Source organism: Gopherus evgoodei, chromosome 12, assembly GCF_007399415.2.
Source record: "Gopherus evgoodei ecotype Sinaloan lineage chromosome 12, rGopEvg1_v1.p, whole genome shotgun sequence".
NCBI classification, from domain to species: Eukaryota; Metazoa; Chordata; order Testudines; family Testudinidae; genus Gopherus; species Gopherus evgoodei.
The window spans coordinates 25,778,916-25,799,950 of record NC_044333.1 but is presented as its reverse complement, the minus strand read 5'-3'; the positions used below and the strand labels follow the sequence as shown (position 1 = coordinate 25,799,950).

Genomic DNA, 21,035 nt, shown 5'->3' with positions numbered 1-21,035 from the left:
CAAAGGCTTTTGGGCAAAATCATTAGTGATTTCTGCCTATTTGGTAATCAAAGGCTGGGAGACAGCAAACAAAAGGAAGTTCATCTAGCCAAGGCTTTTCCTTTTACTCTTGAACTCCAATATAGTTCTTAAGGTCTATATATGTAAGAAGAACCCAAAAACCCTACCTGACAAGCTAGAGATAAATAATGCATAGATTATCAAGAACCTGAAACAAGGTATTGACTCTTGCACAGAAAATCCGATAACATCTGGAGAGATGGGTGTGAATAAAGAGTTAAATGAGGGAGGAAAGTTAGGACAAAATTGAGATCCCAGAACAGTAAATTGTTAGATCTCCAGGATCCATTTGTTTTCTTTGTATTTTGGTAAGGAGTATTGTCCTTTAAAGTCACAAGAGTGGGGGTGAAGGAGGATGCCTTAGGCTGACCATTGAATTTCAGAGCTTTCCTCTGCTTGTGTAACAACTTTAACATTGTTCAGTGTTATTCATGGTATTAGTTTAAAAAAAAACAACCCACCACCTCAATGTTTGTGAATGTTCAAAAATGTGTCTCATTTATCTTGGGTACATACTGTACATGGGCCCATGCAAGTACATTTCTAGTTCTAGATGAGTATGTAATTATATTTATCTGCTTAAGAACCAGTAACAGAAAAAGTTACTGGCACGTTTAGAAAAGCTAAACAAAATCGGCTCAGTGATTTTTAAAAGATGGCCAAATATGTGCAGTGTCAGAATTATAAACTCTTGGTACATAAAATGTAAAATAAAACAGGGCTGCATATTAATGAAAGCATTGAAACCAGTGGTGTCTGTAACAAAGGCACAGAGGAGTAGCCCGAGCCCGTGAGCAGGAGCCAGGAACACTTGAGTTCTAATCTCACCTGTGACTCTCTTGTAGATCCACCATCACTACAGTCTGAGTGATTTACAGACACTTATCCACCCAACACTCACGTGAGGAAAGGAAATGTTATCTCCATTTTGCAGATGGAGGAACTAAAACATAGGATGAGATTTTCAAAAGCACTTGAGGTTACCTAATGGTTCCTATGGAAGTTATTGACTTCCTTAGGAGCCAAGTTAGACCAACCAAGAGCTCTTTTGAAAATCCCACCTAGTGGGAATGAGAGACTTATCAAAAAGCGTGCTGGGCTTTGTTGCAGGAACTGAACCTAGTTCTTTTGAGCCCTAGAATTATGCCTTAAGTGCAAGACCATTTTTGCCCTTCTTCAGTCTTGAACAAGTCACATCTTTTCTGCCTCAGTTTCCTCACCTGCACTATGAGGATAAATATTAGTTGACAGGAAAGTTGTGCAGTTTCATATTAGTAAATCACTTTAAAGAGGAAAAGTGCACAATGCCAAGTATTTTGCTGTTTCAAAGTATTGTTTACTTTGTGCTCTGTGTTCCTAGAATTTAAAACCTAAAACTGATATTTGAGCCCTCTATGTTTAGAATAAAAATATGTACTGCAGAGTTGAGTTATGAATACCTGGCAAAAGCCATTTATTGTCAAAAGGATAATATAGATTTAATGATAGCAGTATCCACCGTGCTGCTTTACTGTAGAAAAAAATGCTGCTGAGAAGAGAGGCTGTCATTCTACTCCATCCTCTATAGATTTAACACACCAGGGGAGACTAATCCAGATCCTAACTCTTATTGAACCAAAAGGTTTCAGGCTTTTCCAGATCAATACTATGATCAGAAAAGGGCACAATATAGTAGTAAAGAGGGTCATTTCACTGAGCTCATAAGATAGTTTGTCAATGTGATTGGACTTGGTGCCATTTTGTAGCATTTTCTTAAATTGGGTAATCATTCTCTTGTTGCGTTTTTACAAATACAATTCCCCCATTAGAAACAAATTATGGTTTTAATTTAATGGGTTTAGTGATAAAGAGAGATTGTGTATCAACAAAACCCTGCCTTCTGACAAATAATGTAATTTATAGCAATCCAGACAGCAATAAATGACATTAGCCTGACCACAAGCCATTCAGTTCTTTGGGAATAAGGTCCCTGTTAATCAATAACTGGGTAAATGCTCCTTTGCATTCCTTATCAAATGACAGCCAGATGGTACTGTTAAATTCATTCTGACAGGATTTTGGAATTAGCTGGGTTTATCCTATTGTTAATCTTCTGCTGTCTGCTCTGCTAGGACCTCCCCACCTGTTTCCAGCAACCCCTGAGGTCGCAACCTTAGGAAACAGTCTAGCCAGATGGTCATTCAGATACAGTGGAACCAGAGAGATTCCCGGATAGTAGCAGTGTCTTTGTCTGCTGGAAGAAAAATAAGAAAGCAAATATTTTGGTCTTAGAGCTGCTGACAGTAGAGTGAGGAGCGGATCCCAACCATTTCTCTAGGTCTAGACAATTTCACACTAATTCCATTACACAATGCAGCAAAATGACTTGCAGAAATATGTGAGTAACAGTCTATGGACACTGGTGTATACTAAACAATCTGATATGGTCATTTGTTACAATTTAAAAGCTTTACTTAAAAGCTTTACTTAATCTAAGGTGTTTTTTTTTTGTTTTTTATCATTATATGTGCTATATTGTCCAATACATAGGAAATATTAAAGCAGACAAGGAGAAGGCTGTGAGAATTGAAATAGCATATTATTTAATAAATAGCTTATTTGTCCATTGTGGCATCTGAAAGTGACTTCAGTTTATAATTGTTTATAACCGCGTCCCCAATTTGCCACTTTATCTGGAAAAATAAAACAAAGAGGACGTCTTGCTCGTTAATGGTCTAATCCAGTGACTACTGAAATCAAAGAAACAGCTCCCATTAACTTCACTGGCAGTTGGATCAGGCTCTTAGGCCTTGTCTACACTACCACGGTAAGTCGACCTAAGTTACACTACTCCAGCTACTTGAATAACGTAGCTTAGGTCAACTTACTGCTGTGTCTACACCATGCTGTATCCCATCGACTTTCCTTAATCGTCTCATTCCGGTGGAGTACTGGAGTCGACATGAGAGCGCTCTGTGGTTGATTTAGCAGGTCTTCTCTAGACCTGCTAACTTGACCCCCGCTGCATCGATCGCAGCAACCTTAATCCCCAGTAAGTGTAGACGTGGCCTTAGCCTCTTTTAGATCCATGGCTGTAAGGACGCACTGTGCTCTCCAGGCCAACAGAGCTGGGCTGTGGCACATGATCTACAATTTGACATCCTACCCTTGGCCTCATGTTCCAAGTCTAGCTCCAAGACCACAGCATGTTTTAGATGAACTTTGCTATAACCCCAAAATGTTCAAATAATCAAATGTCCAACTTACTGTGCAACCAAATGTAAACAACTGGGCAACCATTCCCTGTGATAGGAAAGAATGCACGTGGAGCCATTTGTTTATATTGGATGGAGCAGGGTGAGGATAAAGTTCAGCTACTGCAAATATCAGTTTCAAAATTACATGTCTGGAGTCCTTCAGGCAAACTCTGTTCTATAGGGTATCAGTCAGGTAGGTCAGTTGTCAGGCTCAATAGCCTTGATAAGTTGGTTTACAATTGTGCATTTTAGTTCTCCCTGCTCTCAGTCTCTAAACAAGACCGGATGAAATTCTGGCCCTATGGAACTTAATGGGAGTTTTGCCATTGAGTTGAATGAAGTCAGGATTTCACTCATACATTCTTACCCAATTTTTAACTTTTTGTAAATAAATTTTCATCTTTCCAAAACCAGAATGGAGATATACTCAGGATTTAAAGCATGTAACTGCCCACAATCCCCATTATTCTCAATGGGAACTACATGCCTGGATCAGAGGGCAAAACTAACTTAAGCTATTTAAAACTAGTACCTGAAAATGTTCAAAGTACAGTGTGAAGGCCTTTGCATCAGTTCAAAGTAGGCCACCAGAAAAGTATTCAAGCCGACGCAGCGCAGTGTGGTTCGTTTCATCCCAGGTCAGATGGAAAAAACAACACAGCATTCATGAGACAGGTATAGTTTCAGAAAGAAGGGAAGAGAGATTAGCAATTACTAACAATCCTTTCTATTCTGTCGTTTGAACAGTATTCGGGCTTTCAACAAACAGCAGACAAGTGTTTTGTTTGTGGACACCTCATAATGGAAATGGTAAGAGAGTTAATTCTTTAATTGTGGAATACATTTCTGTTTGCATTTCAGGGAGTATATTGTAATATGCTGTTTGCTTTTGACCTCGTCAGATCATAGCCACGTCCTCACTACTGCCAAGGACATTTTAATCAAGGAAGTATCACTATTAAAATGAAAATAAATTCACACAGTGTTGCCATTAACACTTAATGCATAGAGTGGCCCTTCTCTATCTAAACATGTGGAACTCTGACATTACTGAGAGTTCCACCAACCAGGGGGGAGGGGATATAGTCAGCCAACAGTGAAAAAACTTTAGTACATTTTGATATAATGCCATAAAATATAGACTCTTTTCTGGAGGAAAGTGATAAAACAAAGGAATGCTCTTTCTTGTATAGCCAGGTGAAACAGCAGGAACCCTATCATATGAGAGGGAGCATGGTCCATTGGTCAGAGCTGGGGGAACTAGTCATCAAAAGTTCAGTGCTCTTTTCCCTTCTCTTGCATTGTGATCTTGTGTACCTCACTTAACCTATATGTGCCTCAGTATCCCCTTCTGTAAAATGGGAATAAGAGGAGGTTACTTACCTGTATCTGGAGGTTCTTTGAGATGTGTAGTCCCTATTTGGATTCCAAGCATGAGTGCACATGTGCACCATGTGCTGGAGCTGGAACAGCTCTGTAGCAGTGTCCGTTGACCTGCATGTCCATCATCCTTGTGTGCCCAGCCAAGGGTATGAGAGGCTATGTGGGTTGATGCTGCTCTTGAGCCCTCTTACCGCTAAGCATGTAGTCTGCAGCAGAGGGGATGGAGGGAAGGGACTGGAATCCAAACAGGGGCCACGAATCTCAAAGACCCTCCAGTTACAGGTAAGTAACCGCCTCCTCTTCTTGGCATGATGGTCCCTATATGGATTCCAAACGTGATTTAGTAGCAAGCAGTGATCAGCGTGGAGGTGGACACAAGGACTTGCGAGAAGTCACAGATCCCAAAACAGCATGACCAATGGCCACATAAGCCCCTGATGCCAGAGCAATGGTGTAGTGAGAGGTGAAGGTGTGGATGGAGTTCCACATAGCTGCCATGGCACATCCACGAGGCAGGCCAACATAGCGGCTTGTGCTCATGTGGAGTGAGCAGTGACTCCGGGAGGTGGAGTTATGTTGGAAAGACTGTAGCATTTGTAAATGAAACGGGAGATCTATGTGGAAATGCACTGCGATGAGCGAGCTTGGTCCTCGCAGCATTCAGCAACAAAGAGTCTGGGTGAGGCATGCCTGCATGCGTTGGAGGTTCAGGGCCAGTGCATGGCGGATGTCGAGGGAGTGCAGTGTCCTGGCTCTGTTGGGAGTTGTGGGGTTGGGGATAGAAGACTAGCAGATGGTTGAGGTAGAACGCGGACACCACCTTCGCGATGAATTTGGGGTGCAGGCATAAAGGGACCTTGCCTTATGGAAGACAGTGGGGAGGGTCAGCTATCATGGGCTCCGTCCAGGGCTTCTTGGGAGATGGAGCAGCTGAGTCAGCATGCAACTCACCTGACCTGGCCCGGCTCGGGGAGTCAACACTGCATTAAGAGGCTGTCCCAGACTAGGATCCAGCCTTAGGCCCATGTCTGTGCCTGTGCTCACGGCGGGGCTTGTCAGATTGCAGCAGTACCAGCCAAGCCAGCACCCGGGAAGAAGTCGGAGGGGCACTCATAGACTATGCCAGGCACTGCTCCGGTGGTTCCAGATCTGATTGTGCATGTGGGAACATTCTCTCTGTAAGTTCTTGATAGAAGAGGCTAAGTTCCCTGCCTTCCTGCATTTGGGACAGGAAAGAAAAGAAAATCATGCAACAGATGACAACATGGGCTTTGCCAAGGCAGTAAAGGCACTGCTGATGCTCATCGTTTGCAGAGAAGAAGCATGACCATAAGCAGTTTTGGAAGTTGACTTGTCAGGACATAATCCCCAGGCGGGGAGATCTTCCCATTGTGGGAAGAGTTCCAAAAGGAAACCTCACACTAGCACACTACAAAAACAAGAAAAAATTAGCATCCACTGCTATATACACAAGGAAGAATGGACAGCCAACTCTCTTAGGGAGGCTAAGAACCAGGAGCAATGGGGGTTCCAGCTGGTCATGTAAGAGGGAACTGGAGTGGCGGCATTCCACACGGCCTCTTCTAGCCTCACCTGCACAAGGTTGACGCATATAAGGGTCAGCAGACACTGCTACAGAACTTCTTCCGGCTCTGGCACATGACACACGTGCACACCCAGGTTTGGAATCCAAATAGGGGCCATCACTCGAAGAATACTTACTGGGGCACAGCAGCGACATAAGGTTGCACTGATTATTGTTGGTAAAGGACTTTACATTTCCACTGGAGGATCTCAGAGTTTTCTGTTATTGCTATTACTACCAGTCCAGGAGAATAAAACTGAAAGGAGGGGGGAAAAAAATCACAATTTATAGCTCTATGAATTAGTACTAAACCCACAAGAGTTATACCCCTGACAGCAGACACTTATTTTCTGGGGCTAGTTGCTGTCCTTCTGTAACAGCAGCAGTCCCCCCTGCTGGCTCATCAGCAGCGCTTGCTCTCCCATTGATTTGCACAGTTTACACTCATTAAAATAAACAAGTGCTACCCATAAATCCCCCTTCTGTATATTGATGGGAGAACAGACCACAGCAGACAGCACCAGTATGGTCCACAAAGCTACTTGTTGGTTTGACGTCTTTATTAATGAGGAAGGGGGCTTATAGCTGTGGCTTGAAGGGAGCTAGCATCCAGAACTGATTTATTTTAAAGTGAAAGAAAAGGGGGTATATTGGGCCAAATGCATCCTTTAGAGCGAGACCAGGGGTGAATTTGGCCCAAACAAAATGAAATGGATTAAATGCATGTTAAAGAACTCTGTAGACTATAGCTGAATGTTCATAAGGTTTTAGTACACTAGTGTTTTCCTCTTGGCTTAAAATGTATTAAAATGGTAGCACGCAGTTGTTAAATAGCGACTAAATTGCAAGCATTGATGTTCGGGTGGGTCTGGAAATGAGAGTTGGCTGGGATGACTTAGCTAATGAGGATTCTTGCTCCTATCTGGGTGTCCCTGGTTGGATATTGTTCATTTTAGCCGGAGAACAAATTTCTAGAGCTGGGACGGAAGGGAAGGGTCATTTCAGGAGTCCATAATACACCTGTACCCCGATATAACGCAATTCTTGGGAGTCAAAAAAGGACAGTGTTATAGGTGAAACCCTGTTATACTGGGGTAGCGGCGGCAGGGCTCCAGCGGTGATTTAAAGAGCTCTGGGCTCCGGCTGCGGGGAGCTTCGGACCCTTGAAATCGCCACCCAAGGCCCACTGCCGGAGCCCCGGGGTTGCAGCAGCAGTGTTCTGACGGTGACTTAAAGGGCCCAGGGCTCCCCAGAGTGGCCAGAGCTCTGAGCCCTTTAAAGTGCCGCTGGAGACCCGCTGCCAGAGCCCCGGGGTTACCACGCTATATGCGAACCCATGTTATTTCGGGGTAGAGGTGTATCTAGCTGGTGGAGCGCTGGTGTTGGAAGCTTGGCAGGTGATCATCTGCCTTCTCCTATTAGCAAGCATGCTGCAACAAAAGGAAATTTTGCTGTGAGCTCCAGAAATTAAGCAGTCTTATTTGGCTAATTCCTTCAAGCCCTCCCCCAGTAATGAGTAGAAAAACAAATATGTCTGTGCAGTAGTGGGAATCCTGCTTATCATTGTACAGGGTTTAAAAAAAAAAAAATCAGACCTATGACACCTCCACAGACTTGGGCCCGAAGCTGCTCAGTACTTGGAATTGCAGCTGACTCAGCGGTAGTTCTGTGCCCTCAATGTCTGCAGAGTCAGATCAATGTAATAATTGGTCTATTATCTTCATAGCCAGATACCAAGGCAATGCTTGTGGTAAAACACAGATAAACACAGAGAGAGAGAGAGAGAGAGAATGAGTAGTTTCTGAGTAATAACAGACATACAGAACAAATTAAACTTGATACCCAGTCACTGGCTAGATAACCCTCAGGTATTCTTTAAAAAACACAATTGGACTGTAGTTCATACTTTTTCCTAGGCACTGTGTTTTGTTGATTTGAACTTTACTCATAAAAATATCCACAGGGCTTAAGGACCTTAGTGCGGAAAGGATCTTTAACTTGTTAGCTTCTCCAGATTGAGCTGGGGAAAATGTACTGGCAGATACGATTTGAAATTGCTTTCAGAAGGTGACAGTCACCCATAAAAAATGTGCAATGTCTGATGTAACCTGTTGTGAGCTGCATAACTGTACCATGTATGGGAGGCAAAATAAATTCCCAGTGTTGCCCCATATGCCTGGCACAGCCTTCTTGAAATACCAGCGCTGCAATGCAAAGATTTTATTTGCAAGATCGTCAGCAGCAAATGGATTTTTTTTGGAGGGGATATAGAGGTGACTGTGCTGGAAGCCAGTTGCTGAAACACTGATTGGCAGAGTCTCAAAAGCCTGTGACATTTTTAATATCAGTTTATATTAACTGAAAACTCAGATAGACCTGATCAGGCTGTAAAAGAGAGAGCCATCTCTGTGACAGCGAAGTAGATGATAGCCAGGCTGTATTTGTGGTGGCATAGGACAACTAATAAGGATTTGATTATTTAAATTTTGTATTTGTAATTTACTGTTTTTCATAAATTCATGGATTTTAAGGCCACAAGAGACCATCTAGAACGACTTCCTATATGTCACATGCCATTTAATTTCACCCCTGTATTGAGCCCAGTAACTTTTGTTTGGCTAAAACATATCTCCCAGAAACGCATCCAGTCTCCATCTGAAGACATTTTTACTTTTGGTTGTGCATGAAGAGTTTTGGTTTAATGCACATCCATTTGTACTATCATCCCTCCATAGTGAATGCTGAAGCTACTTGCCCAGTGTACTTCCAATTTTCACAGTCCCTTTACATCACCAAGGGCCTGGTGCAAAGCCCATTGAAATTAATGAAAATCTGGGCTTTCAGTCAGGCCCTTTGCTGGTGAAGCCACAAAGTCAATATTTCTTCCTGAGGCACATGCTGTGATTAAAATCTAGAAATGCTGATGCACGGGGAATGTTGTCTGGAAAACAAACACGGTCTCATTTTGTCGTCTGGCTCTTCTTAAGATCTTACAGGCTCTTGGAAAATCATACCATCCTGGCTGTTTCCGCTGCGTGGTCTGTAATGAATGTTTGGACGGAGTCCCCTTCACTGTAGACGTGGAGAACAATATTTACTGTGTCAAAGACTATCACACGTAAGAACACAGATGCATTGACTGCTTTTGAAAAGTTGTTCATATTGAATCATCTTTGCAACAGACACTGATTTCAATGGGAGTTAGGTGCCTAAATACTTTTAAAACTCTGGCCTGGAATTTTGCCCCAAGGCCCCTTTATACCACTCTGACAGCATAAAGTCACTTACATTTACTTCCGCTTAACGGCTACTTTATACTGCCAGAGCGGTAAAGAAGAATCAGGCCTTATGCACGAATTCTCTCCTGAGGGGCTGTTGAGGTTTCTCATGGACTCGTAGGCGTATGTGTTTATGTGCACACCGGTAAATCCTCTGTTCTTGTCAGAGCCTAGCTCTGTTAATCATAGTAATGGAATATAATGGCCACTAATATTCCAGTTAAGGTTAGAATTGTGTGTGTCATCCTGACGACAACTCTTTGAGTTGTGTTGAGGCCCAGTAACCACTCTGGGACGCCCTTCTGTCAAAGAGAATGTGAAGGCTCTCAGGCCCTGTCACCGCTGTATCACAAACCATGCTATGCCCAGTCCTGCCATAGGATCTGCTAATGCAGGCCACTGTGCCCAAGAGGAATCACACTGACATCAACAGAATTCCAGATCCACTCCAATCCGTCCCAGCACAGGAGTGGAGTGAATATCAGCACAACTGCTCTATAGCACAGTTGTAGGGGAGACTGCTTGACCAGTTCAGCATGAGCTGATTTTCTACCTTCAGCCCCAACAACCAGTTGTAGCCAAGACCTTTTCTTGAATTCCCTACCGCTGCTTTTGATACAGTTGTTAGAGCTGTAACCACATAGGAAAGCTGTTCAAGCCCTGTGATGGACAAAGTCCTAGAATGATTTTTGGTTCCCAACCTTTTCCATACTGAGGCCATGTCTACATCTAAAATTTTGCAGCGCTGGTTGTTACAGCTGTATTAGTACAGCTGTATAGGGCCAGCGCTGCAGAGTGGCCACACTTACAGCAACCAGCGCTGCAAGTGGTGTTAGATGTGGCCACACTGCAGCGCTGTTGGGCGGCTTCAAGGGGGGTTCCGGGACGAGAGAGCAAACCGGGAAAGGAAACCAGCTTCCCCGCGGTTTGCTCTCTCGGTCCCGGAGCCAGCCAGCAAACCGCAGGGAAGGAGACCTGCTTGCTCGGGTTTCCGGGACCGAGAGAGCAAACCGGGAACGCCGCGGTTTGCTCTCTCGGTCCCGGAGCCAGCCAGCAAACCGCAGGGAAGGAGACCTGCTTGCTCGGGGTTCCGGGACCGAGAGAGCAAACCGGGAACGCCGCGGTTTGCTCTCTCGGTCCCGGAGCCAGCCAGCAAACCGCAGGGAAGGAGACCTGCTTGCTCGGGGTTCCGGGACCGAGAGAGCAAACCGCGGCGAAGCTGGTTTCCTTTCCCGGTTTGCTCTCTCGGTCCCGGAACCCCGAGCAAGCAGGTCTCCTTCCCTGCGGTTTGCTGGCTGGCTCCGGGAACGCGAGAGCAAACCGCGGCGAAGCTAGTCTCCTTTCCCGGTTTGCTCTCTCGGTCCCGGAACCCCGAGCAAGCAGGTCTCCTTCCCTGCGGTTTGCTGGGTGGCTCCGGGACCGAGAGAGCAAACCGGGAAAGGAAACCAGCTTGATTACCAGAGGCTTCCTCCTTCCACGGAGGTCAAGAAAAGCGCTGGTAACTGTCTACATTGGATTACCAGCGCTGGATCACCAGCGCTGGATCCTCTACACCCGAGACAAAACGGGAGTACGGCCAGCGCTGCAAACAGGGAGTTGCAGCGCTGGTGATGCCCTGCAGATGTGGACACTCTCAAAGTTGCAGCGCTGTAACTCCCTCACCAGCGCTGCAACTTTCTGATGTAGACAAGCCCTGAGAGCCCCTGGAACTCCCCCTCCAGTTACCTGGGACCCACCCCTCTCCCATTTAGCAGTATGAGGAGGACAGGATGATCATGCTACTCTGATACCTGTTGGGTCACAATCCCCAAGTCAAGAAACACTTCTCTCTATATACAGGTTCATTGAGGAAATGTGTATGGCATTTATTAATAAGAGTGTTGGATACAGTAATCAATGGAGGAGGGGAACAGGTACCTATCGAACCACATATGGATGTGCGGGAGATCTGACATAGGCTTGAATCAGCCCCTTCCTCAGATCCAAACTTGCACAGAGTTTGAATTCCTGATGTGGATCCATATTTTGCAGTTAAAGCCCATCTCTAAAGAGAAGCTATGGTTGAAATGCTCTCAGGGTTCAAAAAATTTTTAACTCTAATGTGAACATTTTCTCTTCTTGAATCTTAGTGTTTTCGCACCAAAATGCGCTTCCTGTAACCAGCCAATTCTACCAGCACAGGTATGAAGGGGTGTGTGTGTTGTAATTCGTTAGATAATGTGGTTGTTTGAATATGGACATTTTTCAAAGGTCTGCTCAAACACAGTAAGAAATAGACACCTTGGCTATTCAAGACCCTTTCCCCAGCCCCAGAATGAACTACACATCTAATACAGAATTAAACACAGCTCAGCAATAAAATGATTCTTATACAATTCCAAGTCATAATAATCACAGTACTTAGCAATTATGCACCAAAGCACTTTGTATCTTTAAGGTGCTTCAGAGGTATTAATTAATGTTGATGTACATCTGATTTAATTCAAAGTCCTGCCTAGAGAACTGAGAACAGAACATTTATTTTTAGAATCTCTCAATTTCCCATTCATTCAAGAAGTACACTTTGATTGCTACATCTGATGTTAGCTGTTAAGATATCCAGGCTCCAAACAGGGGATGATGGTAGCATTTGCCCTGTTCAAAGAGCACATGGCCACAGCCATGTCACAGTGCCATGGATGAAAGTGCTGCAGAAAGTTGGCTATGATGTTTGAGGCAGAGCTGGGGAACTGTGTATTCGAGATGGATCTGAAGCAAAACGCTGGTTCCAAACCCCACCAAGCTTTGGGCCTCTCTCTGTCTGGTGAATTGAAACCCGAACTCCAGAACCAAACCTTCTCAACCTTTCAAGGAAGACAGGGCTTTGGAGCTTGTACAAGCAGCACTAATAGGGCCTGAACATTAAACTGATTTTCAGGACAGATTATCATCACTGTTCATGGTGATGGATATCACAGACCTTGTGTTAGTTTCAACCTGCTGCACAGAGCAGTGAGGATGCAAATTAACTGTAGGAAAGATGTCTTATCAAACCGTGTGAAGTGAGGAGTTATGGGATTTGACTTTTTATTTTCAGTAAGCCCATGAGCATGTGCTATTTACTTAATAAGGGCTTACTTTTCCAAAATTACACATACCCAGCTCAAGTAATCTGTTATAGGTCTCCCTGCTAGTAATTACAATAATGATACCAGAACTATCTGGCATGTATCTTGGGGCCCAGTCCTGCAAGCTCCCTCCCAGGAAGTGCTGGGTTCCCCCAACTCCTTGGAAATCAATGAAAATTGGGGGTGCTCAGCACATTGCAACTGTAGCTCCTTGCAAGCATCTTATACATGAATTGTATAGGGCCTTATTCGACCACGCTTACCCATATTGAGTAGCATCTTACTCTGCAAATTGATTGCAAGAAAGTACTATGCAACATGAAAAGAGGTGGCAGAATCAAGCCAATAACAGCAGGACTGAACTGAGCAAAGCCAAAGTTCAGATTTATTTAAATTGTCTTTGACCAAATGGTTGAATACTTTGGAATTTGATCCCTGCTTATGTTTTATCTTAGTTGGAAGTGGCACTTTGGCACTGAACAACATTTGTACATGAGGAGAGGATCTGTTCACCCACATACCTTGTTATTCTCCTGGCTGCATGTGACACTAATGCATACTCTACTGGTAGTGACATGAAAGTGGCATAGAACCAGCAGCAGTCGTATCATCCAAGAGGCAGTGACTGATCAGATCAAGGTTATAGTCCAGGGCCTGACAATTCTCCCTTCTACACGCACACACTTCCTGGTGCACATTCCATGTTTCCAGACTAATAGTATGCATTGTACAGGCCACATCATGTGCACCCCATAAGCCACTGAGCCAGTGTCTGCCATGCACAAAGGGGAATGTGACATGCCACATTTCTGCTCCTCCTCCAATGCACATCAGGTATATAAGCCACAATCTTGCCCATACTGCTTCAGTGAGGTGCCTGCATCTCTCATGCTTGAAATGCTTCTAAAGAGGAGCCTGTGATAGCATGCCCTGATTACACACGTTCTCTTTATTCTCATCTACTTCCCTGAATTTTGCATATTACAGAGTAACCCTTTCCCTAAAAGCTTGGCCCATTCTACCTCATCCTCTGACTTAGCTGGCAGTCAGCAAGACTTGTAGCAAACCTCCTCCAAGCACATGATATGCTGTTTCCCAAGGAGGGTGTATGTGTTACTTCAAGTCTGGCAGGTCAGGTAATGACTTGCCTGCCGCTCCTCTCCGATAGAGCATCAGATGTGACGCAGGCTCTAAGCACACCTGCAACTAGAAACAATTCAAGGCAAAATTTTTAAAGAAGCTTCATTTTCAGTGGCTCAGAAAAGGAGTCGGTGAAGTTACCTGTGACGCATGTGCTGCTTTGCAGGGCCTGGGTTGGCACGTATCTTCATATGTGCACTAATGCATGTGTACCCACTGGCCAGGATATTGCCACAGACATAGATAACAGTTGTGCTATCTGACTATGCAAATTTCAAGCTGGTGGTGCACGTATGATAGTGTGTGTGTGAACTCTTGGTGGAAAGTCAAGCCCAAAGTGGCTGCAAAGAATAAACAGCTTAATAAATTGTCATTTCTGGTTGGTAATTTATTCCAAATCCTGGGTTCTCCTTGAAAATGAGCCATTTTCAAAGGGAGTCCTAGGACCTTGTGAACCATTGGCCAAATTCTGATCTTTGAATAGACAGGGATAGCTGCCAATGACTTCAAAGGGGACTGCACATGTGCAGCTGGGGTCTAAACAGGGGGCTCTTAGAGATCCAGGATACCCACTGTGCCAGAATAATAGTGTTGTACAAACAGTAAGCAACAGGTAGAAAATTGACAAAATGCCACCTACATTCCTGGTCTGATTTTTCTCTCTATTTTCCAAACCAGGGCTCCGAGGAGACCATTCGAGTGGTGTCCATGGACAGAGATTACCACGTGGAATGTTATCACTGCGAGGTAAGCCTGCAGCATCTCTGCCACTGCGTTGCATCAAGGCAAGATCTGGCCTTTAGGAGCAGAAGATGCCTGAGTGTAGCAGTGAATCAGTGGCTGGGCTTTAGATGGTGATGTGGTCCATAATGAGTAGTTCCCGTCTCCTGGCATGGTCTGTCTGTCTTGGCACTAAGAGCAAAGAGGCAGAAGTGTCTGTGTTGCAAACCAAACTGCAGTTTGTAAATCAGTACGGCCCCATTTAAAAGTGAAACTCACTAAGAGGACAGCCTTTTTTAGGGCAACATTGTATGTTTGTGCAGCAAGATGGGAGGAAAAAGAAGAGGTGGGGGGCTAAGCATGTTATTAGCATTTGGCATTTCTTTAGTGAATCCCAAGTCATTAAAGCTCTGAACAAAGGACTGAACTAACAGAGCATTGCCGATGGGTAGCAGGCCTGCTGGCATGACTGCAATCCGATACAGTGCTTGGCTAGCAATTCACAGGCCTGAGCCCAGACTCTTATGTCTCACTCAGGGTTTGTTTCATTCTCAGACCCCCATCAAATCTGAGCCTGCTATCTAGTCTGCCATGATTCTAATTGAAGCTCTGAGGCTGATGGTCTAAAAATAATTGAGCATTCAGAGTTTGCATTGTTTACCTAGACTGTGGAGAACATTCGTCTTTCTGTAGACTCCACTATATTGACAAAAGACCTGCCATATTCCAGCTACTGTGATTTCTTTACAGGAAAGCGTAATACATTTTTAAAAGGGCTCGATGGTGGAACTGTTTGAAAATTTCCTACCTAATTAAATGGGAAAGAATCTGAGAGATTCATTTATAAGCAGTGATGGAAGCTAAGAAGTCATAAAATCTCAAGTTCCTTCCTGTTACCTTTGTATTTCGTCACTTAATTTATCAATGTCTGGCCAAAAAAAACCCCAAAACCAACAAGATTTCTGACAAATGATCTTTTACCTTTACTGAAGTGTTCTCTTATATTCCTGAAATATTTTAAGTTAAGGGATATAAAGTTATTAAGAAAATATATATTATTGAATTATCTGAATAATAAAAGATCCCTAAACTTTTATAAAATGCTCCTGCATGGCCTGAAAGCACATTAATGCCTTATTCTTTTTTATACTTTCACTGTAGAAATATGACAAGATTTGAGCATTTTAACGTAAGCTATGAAAGTTAACAGATCACATTTCAAATATGATTCATTAAACTTTGCCTCATCTTTGATATTAAAAATATAACGTGAGGAGCACTGAAAATTATCTAGTTGTACATACTGCTCAACTTCTTCATCAGGATTACCTAGAAGTCAGAATTTCTATGTACTCCCTACCCTGTTTCCAAATCCTGGAATCCAAATGTAAAACCTCCATGATTTGCCTGACCTCAACTGGCATGGATAAGTAACCAAGAGGCTGCTCTGAACCCAAGCACTTCCCTGCTGCAGCACACACAGTTGTCACCAAGGAGGATTCCTATTTTGCTTGGGTTATTTTCTTTTTACCTCTGTCACTCTGCTCTTGTCTGAACTCAGCCACTGCTGGCTGAAATTATTTGCCATTCCATAGAGGTATTACGTAAATAAAACCCAGACTCCCGCCCCCAGATTTTATGCGAGTCAGTTAGAATTTCAGGGAGAAAAAGTTGCCCGCTTCTTAAAAACTGCTTTTAAAATATGTCAGTTTTACTTCATCTAATCTAAGTTTAATCTGAGAAACGGACTGAAGAAAAGAAGAGACCTATTTAGTGAGAGGCCTGAACTGGAACATGAGGCCTTGACACCCATTGAACTTTTCAGCTTGCCTCATTATCTGTAAAATGGACCCCAACCAGAACACCAATCTTAGGAAGTCCATTCTGCATCACAGTCCAAAATTAAAATGGCGCTTCTCTTGTCCAAATGATGGTCTCTCTTTACTCAGCTCTTCTCTGGTTCTCCAACTATCTCTGCTCTTCCTCACTCCAAGTCCAATATCATTCAGCTTGTCTGACCGACTCCACATTTAAGAGGTCAGCGTGTGCTACATTACTGTGTGATTAATCTGATCTTTGTCAGGGCTAGACCAGTGAGGTGGACTGAAGAAAATAAATGCAGGTATCAACCAGAGAAGATATGCCACAAAATTGCATAAATTTCACGTTCCCTTAAATTTCAGTGACTCGCTCTTAATTTAATACATTATAGTCAATGTCCATCTACCAAATAGTTCTGAGATTGCTGCAGTTAACATGGAAGAGAGAACAAGAGACTCCTTAGAGGCTTCGAAGTCTGACTGATGTTTTATTGAAATGACGTAATCAGTCACTAGCTAACTTGTGGATGTGTGTTTGTCTCTCTTAGGACTGCGGTCTCCAGCTCAATGATGAAGAAGGCCATCGTTGCTATCCTTTAGAGGGCCACCTACTCTGTCATGGCTGTCATATTAGGCGCCTCAATATCAAAGTGCCACCACATCCACCTCCAAGTTACCCAATGCATGTTACAGAACTCTGAAAGACACTTTCTATAGCAATGAATCGTTAGAGAGAAGATGAAAGAACTAAAAATGACTTTCCAGTTTTTAAAGATGAAATTCCTCTAATAACCCTCTAAACCAGCTAAGTTATTTATTTTTTTTAAATCGTATGTCAGAGGGCCTCTATGATCGTTTCCATTTACCTTCAGCATTTTCACTAACACACCACTTACTTGAAAAAAAAAATGCACCACTGAACTAACTGTAAGCAGCAGTATTTCCCAGTACAGTGGTATGAAAGGCTCTGTTCTACACTCCTTGTTTGCTTCATTCCAGTGGGAGTTTTGCCTGAGCAAGAAGTGTAGAATTAATCCCCCCAAGTTAGCAACCTACACATCACAACAAGCGTGATAAGCTAAATACTGGCATTTTAGCTAGTCCCATTGCATCCTGGTCTCAGCCCTCGTCCAGACTAACCCGCGGCATCGGCGGGTTAAAATCGATTGCTCGGGGATCGATATATCGCGTCTAGTCTGGACGCGGTGTATCGATCCCCGAGCGCGCTTACATCGATTCCGGAACTCCATCAATCCGAACGGAGTTCCGGAATCGACACGGAGAGCCGCGGACATCGATGCAGCGCCGTCCAGACTGGTGAGTACCTCGATTTTAGAAATTCGACTTCAGCTACGTTATTCTCGTAGCTGAAGTTGCGTATCTAAAATCGATTTTAATTCCTAGTCTGGACGTGGCCTTAGAGAATAAACACTCTCACATTTCTGGAATACTTAGATTCCCAGCAGTAGTTCATAGGAAGCAAAGTAAATATATTTTTAGTAACAAAAATCTTCAAACATGGGTTAAATTGGTGGTATTCACACCTAGGAAAGGCATCAGGCCAGTGTCTTTTCCATCCTATTTGCTATCACAGTGATCCAACAGAGTATTTAGCCTGCTGCAGAAACATGGCAGGTGTCTTCTATAGGAAGCACATTACAGAAGAATGTGTCCATTCGCAAAGTTAAGATTCTTTCATAAGGGGTTATTGCATATGAAGAAAATTCTGGCTTTCCATAATAACTTGCCACGTATGTGCTTGGTTTTTTGTAGCTTGTAGTGGCACGAGACCAACCACAGCTTTAAAAGCATTTGTCATGTTCTTCTGGCGATTTGGCACTTACTAAGCAATCCATTTTTTAAACCTGTTTTTGTCACTAGGTTTAGCAGCCCTTTTGGCTCTGCAAGGAGACACTTCTATGTCTCAATCCTACTTGTTTTGTACAAAACTTCATCTGTTACAAACTGCTTTGCAATTTTTTGTTGTTACATTTTAAAAATTTGCAGCAGTTTTGTCATCTTTTCAGTTTGATGTGTTCTTTTCCAGATGTAATTTTGAATGATTACAATGATCATCTTCCTTTAAAAACCAAGCATGAATTAGCAGAAATAATAATTTAGAGTTTCAGACAATTGAAACAGAAATTGGTATTTTATAACAAGTATTAGATGTACATAGAATGTACACACTTTCATCTTTTGCATAAGCTTTTACAATAACCTCAGAACTCTGGGGTAATAGATATCTTCCATATGGGAAGTTAGATTAATCTTTTTTAATGTTTGTTTTCTACTGTGCATTGATGATTTACATGCAATCACGTCTGTATGTTTAAATAACAATTCCATGTATTCTCATGAGAATTGACCTACCCTTCCTGAAATTATTTTATAGTTTGAAATATGGCCATCACACCCTTCCTCAGATGTATTTAAATGACAAAATTATTTGACTGTGAATTAGGTGGAAATATTAGGCAAGATTCTCAACATGTGTAAATTGAAAGAACTGCAGTGACTTCAACGAAGTTATACAGATTTACACCACCTAAGAATCTGGCCCATCAGTTTTAAGATTGTCACATGTTAAGTTTCATCAAACTACTTAAGGAAATAGCTACTTGGCAACACCATTGAAGTGTAGTACATAGAGACTCCATTGATGCAATAAGGCAATTCAGGATATGGTTGAAAAGCACAAGGAGCAACCAATGGGCTCTGATTCCTGAATGGAATGATTAACTCGTGAGATTCTCACTTCCTTTATAGAGCTTTGATATTCCAAAATATTGTTATGGTAATAAAAAAAAAATACATTCATTGGTGATGGGAAGAGATGAATGCAACAGTTCAGAAACTGCTGCTGAATTGTCTGGTCGGCAGAGATTAATCTGCCCTACTGGATGTGCCTCAGTAAATCCAATGTGCCTTTAACCAGTCGTTTTATAATTAATAGCTGGCTTTAGTTAATATGAAAGCCATGTTTTGGAGCACTGCTAATGCTATAAATAACCTCTTCCTACAGTGGTTGATACAATGGTTCTGATTTTTAGGAAAATGAGAACAGAGGCCCATATACAGCTTTGTGCATTTATTTGCACTACCTTCGTGTGCACAGTTACTGTGAGTGCACGCACAAAGATGACCTACAAATACATGCTTGGGCTTCTCATTCCTAAAACCTAAGCAGTAAAAATTAACCACCTCACAAATCTGACTTTATCTAAGTAACTCAAGGAATTTGCCTAGTAACGAAAGTATCAAATTGAGGGTGTCAAAGCTTAAAGGTAAATATTTGGTATTAGTCACAGCATAATACTTTTCCAAAACAGCTTTGGGTTTCAAGGCATTGTATTAGCATGTGTTATTGTTAAAAATATATGTATAAAACCTCCCACATTAAGAAACAAATATTAAAACATACAGAAGATTTGGGTCTGTTCACATGAGCAAGCCAACCCAGAACAGTGCTTTCTACTGAAAAGTGTATTTGCTCCAGGTGACTGGGAGCTAGAACTTCATAGAAAAGAGATGAGACACCAAACAAGGTCATTTAGACCATCCCTCTGGCAGTGTATTAACTAGTGTTAGGTCTATTTAAGTTTGTAAGTTTTCACTCTGGCATTGCTTTTCAGTGGACAGCACTATCTAACCTGTACATACAATTCTTCTTCAAAAACTATCAAACTTTAGAACAGAATAATACTGAATTTCACATTTTGATTTTTCAGTTCTTTCTAGTAGTTCTACTCAGTTCCAATATGTGTTAAGTATCTTCTTGGTAAAATGTTTGAAAATTATGTTTCAGTATAGAAGGAGCAGTTTGTTTAAAACGAGAAAGCAGCAGTTGTTGTTCCAGTATTTTCTCTAGAGAGGGGCATTCTATTAAAAAACCATAAATTACAACTGGCTTTGAGAGAGAGGAGGTGAGGGAGGTGAAAGAGACAAGCTTTCAAGCTACACAAAACTCTTCTTCAGGTCAGCTGGCTTTTACACTATTAATATGAGAGCTGGAGCATGGTTGGTATAATTCGCCTATTATTATTATTATTATTATTATTAAGGAAGAATAAGGGGAAGCTATAAGCAAATCTTAAGTGACAAGCTGTACAATTTAGTATTAATGACAGTTCCTGTGCATTTTACCTCCTGTCTGGGAAATTGTATAAATGAAAGCATCTAATGCTTTGCTTAAGGAGTATTCTTATGTCAGTTCAACACAGATGTAAACTTCCTAGTATTCATTTTATAACGATTATTTATTGGAAACCTTCTGTGTGCTGTACTTTCAGAATAGTTCCATAAACTTTCAGCGTTTTGCAACTTGTTCTCATTTGTATCATGAGAACTCAGGAATAAACCTTTCATATTTCATTTTTGTGGAAGATTTCTACAGTGTCCCAAAAGGATGTAACCATTTTAGAAGATTCACGGAGTCCCTCGTGCACTGGAAGACACGTTCCAAAGAAATGACCAAAATGATGCTAATTTTGGGAAGGGGGGGGAGGAAATCTCAGATATTTGAGCTTTCAAAAAGGAGGGTTTGTATATTTTGTAAAGTGGGGCTTCAAAAGTAATGTCTGAATGGAGGAGTTCTTGAAGACAAGAAATTCCAGAACAGTTGAGTAAACCAAAGCTCTAAAGGAGGCACACAAAAGCTGCTTTCTTGTGTTTCAAGAAAAGTTTTCAAAGTTTGATTCATCATG

The 21,035-nt window shown here is 42.5% G+C and overlaps 1 protein-coding gene across 1 annotated transcript in view; it reads left to right on the top strand.

Annotated features, from left to right (window-relative positions):
- WTIP (WT1 interacting protein) overlaps nt 1-17,443 on the top strand; it is a 125,840-nt gene extending 108,397 nt beyond the window's left edge. The window contains exons 4-8 of the mRNA XM_030581983.1: nt 4,044-4,106; nt 9,252-9,382; nt 11,672-11,723; nt 14,468-14,536; nt 16,878-17,443. Of these exons, the coding sequence (XP_030437843.1) occupies nt 4,044-4,106; nt 9,252-9,382; nt 11,672-11,723; nt 14,468-14,536; nt 16,878-17,030 (468 nt within the window). The 3' untranslated portion in view covers nt 17,031-17,443. The remainder of the gene's footprint in view (nt 1-4,043; nt 4,107-9,251; nt 9,383-11,671; nt 11,724-14,467; nt 14,537-16,877) is intronic.
- The last annotated feature ends 3,592 nt before the right edge of the window (nt 17,444-21,035 follow it).